Source organism: Hipposideros armiger, unplaced genomic scaffold (assembly GCF_001890085.2).
Source record: "Hipposideros armiger isolate ML-2016 unplaced genomic scaffold, ASM189008v1 scaffold_132, whole genome shotgun sequence".
NCBI lineage: Eukaryota > Metazoa > Chordata > Mammalia > Chiroptera > Hipposideridae > Hipposideros > Hipposideros armiger.
The window spans coordinates 1,583,340-1,588,450 of record NW_017731482.1 but is presented as its reverse complement, the minus strand read 5'-3'; the positions used below and the strand labels follow the sequence as shown (position 1 = coordinate 1,588,450).

Genomic DNA, 5,111 nt, shown 5'->3' with positions numbered 1-5,111 from the left:
AAGTTCCAGAAAATTCCATCTGTAGTTCTGGTATTCTAGTTAACTGTAAGCTATTAAGAGACAGTAGCTATGTCTAGTACATGTTGCCATATTCCCAGCATTCCAACATTTAATATAGGACATTCCACTGAGCTCTCATAGCATTCCCAGGTCTGCCTTCATTATGGTATCTAATGCATTGTGTCACAATTACTGGTTTGTCACGGGCTCCTCACTTGATTGTAAACTCTTTAAGGGCAGAGACCACCAAGTCCTTTCGTGACTACTCAGTAAATACTGAACAAATAAATGAATGAATTTAATCCACTCCTCACATCTACCTAAAAACATGACATTCACTACTCTTCATTAGCTTAGCCTATGCTGCCTTTTAAAGTTCGTTTCCTGCTTCTCTTCACCTTACACAAAAGCCATATGTACTATTTGAACACATTCTTCTCTTTGGCTTGTTTCTACCATTCCCTCATCTTAAAATGCCTTTCCTGTCAATCTCTGCCCATTGAAATCCTTTTTCTTCTTCAAGGCAGTCCCATCTCAGATGCTACTTCCTCCATGAAGCCTTCTGAGATTCCCAAGCCTCCTCCCTTATCTATGCACCCCCTAGCATATTACATATTTCCTTCGAGCATTCATGCCATTCTGCCCAGTATTATAGTTAACTTGAGTTCATATCTCTCTTCTCCCCAGATTATAAATTCCTTAAGTGCAAGAACCCTGTGTCCTCTCTGTACCTAGTACAATACCTTACATATAATAGATGCTTAATAAATTGAATTTAAAGGAATTTGAGATGAAAACTTCCCTTCTTGGGTTCCAAAGGCCCTCCACTCTTTACATTGTCATTTCTTTTCCTCTACCTGTGGACTAAGGCTTTAATGGTGATACTTATGTTCCCTACAGGTGGCCTATGACATGGGGGATTACTACCATGCCATCCCATGGCTGGAGGAGGCTGTCAGTCTCTTCCGTGGATCTTACGGGGAATGGAATACGGAAGACGAGGCCAGTCTAGAGGATGCCTTGGATCACTTGGCCTTTGCCTATTTCCAGGTAGGGGAGTAAGTGAATCCTACTGCTTTCATCACAATACAAGATGTAATGCTTTATAGCTGCTTTATAATTTTCTAAGCATTTTCACGTCTCTTAATTTATTTCATCTTCCCAACAGAACCAAATGTGAGTCAAGCAGGGCAGCTGTTTTATTATTTCCATATTTCACATGTGAGTAAATGAAATCTCCAAAATATTCCTAACTTGTCACAAAGTTCACAGAGCTGGGAGGAGAGCCGAAGTCTGTCTGACTCTTAGTCCAACGCTCCTTCCAAGGCATTGATTCCTTTAAAATCACCATCTCCCATGTAGGAGGCAATCTCTCACCTGTAGCAGCAACAGCTGCATCAACAAGTATTTTGGGGGGGTTCATACTCAAGGTAGATCTTTTTTGCACTCCCAACAACTCACAACTTTTCACAGATATTATGTCATGATATTGCCAATGTCCAAGGAAGAAATTTGATTGTTATCCTCGCCCATCTGCAGTCGAGTCCACCGGTAATGTGACTAGCGTCTAGCTATGGAGCTGGCCTCACTGGTCCACAGTACCTGCTCAGTGCCTCCTCTATGTTGTTTCTCTTGGCACTGTTGATCTGCCACATGTTGTGCCTCACGGGGAAGCTCTACCTTTGGGAGCTGCCATCCTTTGGTTTAGCTAACCCCATTTCCCAACAGATTTCTACAGTCTTCAAGAATAGGCTGCCTACTGGGCCAATTTCTTAGAGTTTCCAAAGCTAATAAACCAGTTCTGCTCCTTACATTCCTTTTTCTTTCCCTCTTTTCCTGAGAAAAGGGAGGAGGATGTGGGTGGGCCAACCCCACGTGCTGCTCCCCAAACATATTTTTTCTCAGTGCAGCAAAAATGGTCCTGCTCCTCTCATGGAAGTTTCTTGTAAATGGATCTTTGTTGTAAAACTTTCCAGGGTGCTCCTCCTAACTTTCCTGCTCAATTGCTACATATTAAAACTGAAATAGAATCACTGTGATGCAGCAAAAGGCAGGAAGTAATTGAATTTTAATAGAGGAAGAAAATGGAGAATTGACATGGAGAGAGTCAGAGAAGTTAAACTAAAGCAGCTTACCCTGAAAGATGGGGTTTTAAATCCAGTGCCTGATTATTAGTTTTGGGTTCATTTCCCCTATGAGGGCTTAGATTTCTCCTCTACCCACTGGTAGACTTTCCCTTTCCACAATCACGCTTTGTCTGATAAATTTTCTTCATCTTACAAGGCGTAGCTCAAATGTCACCTATTTTGTGAAGTCTTCCTCGGTTCTCCTAGGACTCCACAGACTCTCCGTCTTTGTGCTCTTACAGCACATTTTTTTATGCCACAGTAACAGAACAAATGAGTCATTGTCTTATAGATGATTTGTGTTCCCATTTTTACCCCCAGTAAATTAGAGATAAATGTCCCTCTGTGGACCTTTCATTATCATATAAAATTATATATGGTATATATACCATGAAAAAATTATAATATCATATATAATACTTTTTCATGATATATTTTAATAAAAATATATTTCAGTAACTTTTAATAATGAAAAACTATAGAATATAGTAGTTAAATCATAGACTCTGAAGTCAGACAGACCTGGGTTCAAAATCTGTGACAACTTGGGCAACTTAACCTCCCTGGACCTCAATTTTTTAATCTTTAAAAGAGGAATAACAATGATGATGCTATAGGGGAGGAAAAGAATTGTCTCTCTAACCTTCTGAGTTCTTGGCTGAGACCTCCCTCTGATAAAAGACAGATTAACAAGAGGAAAAATAAACAGAAGTTTACTAACATGTGTACTTAATGTATACATGGGACACAGCAGGGGAAAAATGAGTAAGTCTCTGAGGTGACTAGCTAACACCTTAAATATCATCTTCAGCTTGCAGTATAGACAATATAGTCAAGAATATTGTAATAACTATGTGTGGTGTCAGATGGGTACTAGACTTATCCGGGTGATCACTTTGTAAGTTATTTAAATGTCTAATCACTATATTGTACACCTGAAACTAATATAATATTGTATGTCAACTATAATTGAAAAATTTTAAAAAATATCATATTCAGCTAAGACAAAAAAAGAAAGGTGTGGGGGGAGGCCACTTATGGGAGGCTACCCAGAAAAGGATGGTAAACAAATATAAAGTTGTTATGCAGATTTTAATGGGTGCCTTCTCCATTGGTAAGATTCTCCTGTGATTTACAGTCATCCTTCTCTTCCTGTTTCAAAGAGGGAAGACACTTACAAATGTAAATGTCCCTTACAAAGGGGGAACTTCTACTCAGTGTTTCAAAACTTCTTTTGTGTCTTCTGTCTCTCAAAATAATTAGCTTAAAATAATCCTTATGCCAAAGAGACATTTCGGGATAGCATATTCTGCCTCCCTTCAATGCTCACTTCAAAAGGTTGTTGTGAGGATTAAATGAGCTAATTCAAGTAAAGCCCTTACCACAGTTCATGACACATACACATTCAATAAATGGAAGCAATTATTATTAGACACTGTATGTTCTCTTGTTTTCATTTAACATTATTTAGTGTACACATTTCCAAAGAAATTTAACTGGGAATTCAAAAGTAACTCTAACTTTGTTCTTGATAAAATATAACTTTATCTCATGATAAAACCCTACATTTTAAAAAATATGTAAAATTACATTGTAGTTATCTTCATCTCAAAAGAGTTTGAAAAGCTATAACCCTGAGTTAATATCTGACATGATAAAATATCAATAGATTACTTAACTATCCCTCTGTTAATTACAGAACAGGATTAATGATATTAAATAATTAGAAACAATCTATATGTCCAACAACAGCAGAATGGTTAGGCCATCTGTGATGTAGCTTCTAGATGGAGTAAAATGCACCCATTAAAAATGCTGTCTCTCATACCAAAATTAACTCAAAATGGATCAAAGACCTAAACATAAGACCTGAAACAATAAGCTGCATAGAAGAAAACATAGGTGACTAAACTTATAGATCTTGGGTTAAAAGAGGATTTTATGAATTTGACCTCAAAGGCAAGGGAAGTAAAAGCTAAAATAAATGAATGGGACTATATCAAACTAAAAAGCTTCTGCACAAAAAAAGAAACCATTAACAAAATAAAGAGGCAACCAACCAAATGGGAGAAGATTTTTACAAACAACACCTCCAATAAGGGACGAATATCCAAAATATATAAGGAACCCATACAATTCAACAACATAAAAACAAGCAATGCAATTAAAAAATGGGCAGAAGACCTGAATAGATATTTTTCCAAAGATGACGTACAGATGGCCAACAGATATGTGAAAAGATGCTCGACATCACTAATCATCAGAGAAATGCAAATAAAACCACAATGAGATATCACCTCACACCAGTTAGAATGGCTATCATCAACAAGACAAGTAATAACAAGTGTTGGAGAGGCTGTTGGAGAAAAAGGAACCCTCATGCGCTGTTGGTGGAAATGCAGATTGGTGCAGCCGCTATGGAAAGTAGAGTGGAGGTTCCTCAAAAAATTAAGAATAGAATTATCATATGACCCTGCAATCCCTCTCCTGGGTATATACCCAAAAAATTTGAAAACATTTATTCATAAAGATATATGTGCTCTGATGTTCATTGCAGCTTTATTTACAGTGGCCAAGACATGGAAACAAGCAAAATGTCCTTTGATAGATGAGTGGGTAAAGAAGATGTGGTATATGTACATAATGGAATACTATTCTGCCATAAGAAAAGATGAAATACTGCCATTTGCAACAACATGGATGGATTTTGAGATTACTATGCTAAGCGAAATAAGTCAGAAACAGTCAAGAACCATATGACTTCACTGATATGAGGAATATAAAACTGAAAGCAACAAAGGAAGAAGACAAACAAATAAACAAAAAGTCATAGACACAGACAATAGTTCAGTGATTACCAGAGGGTAAGGGGGGAGGGGGGTGGTAGAAGAGGGTAAGGGGGATCAAATATATGGTGATGGAAGGAGAACTGACTCTGGGTGGTAAACACACAATGTGATATATAGATGATGTATTACGGAATTG

At 37.6% G+C, this 5,111-nt stretch overlaps 1 protein-coding gene across 1 annotated transcript in view; it reads left to right on the top strand.

The window, feature by feature from the left end:
• P4HA3 (prolyl 4-hydroxylase subunit alpha 3) overlaps positions 1-5,111 on the top strand; it is a 62,722-nt gene that overhangs the window by 17,781 nt on the left and 39,830 nt on the right. Inside the window, exons 4-5 of the mRNA XM_019649327.1 lie at positions 901-1,050; positions 4,696-4,710. Of these exons, the coding sequence (XP_019504872.1) occupies positions 901-1,050; positions 4,696-4,710 (165 nt within the window). The remainder of the gene's footprint in view (positions 1-900; positions 1,051-4,695; positions 4,711-5,111) is intronic.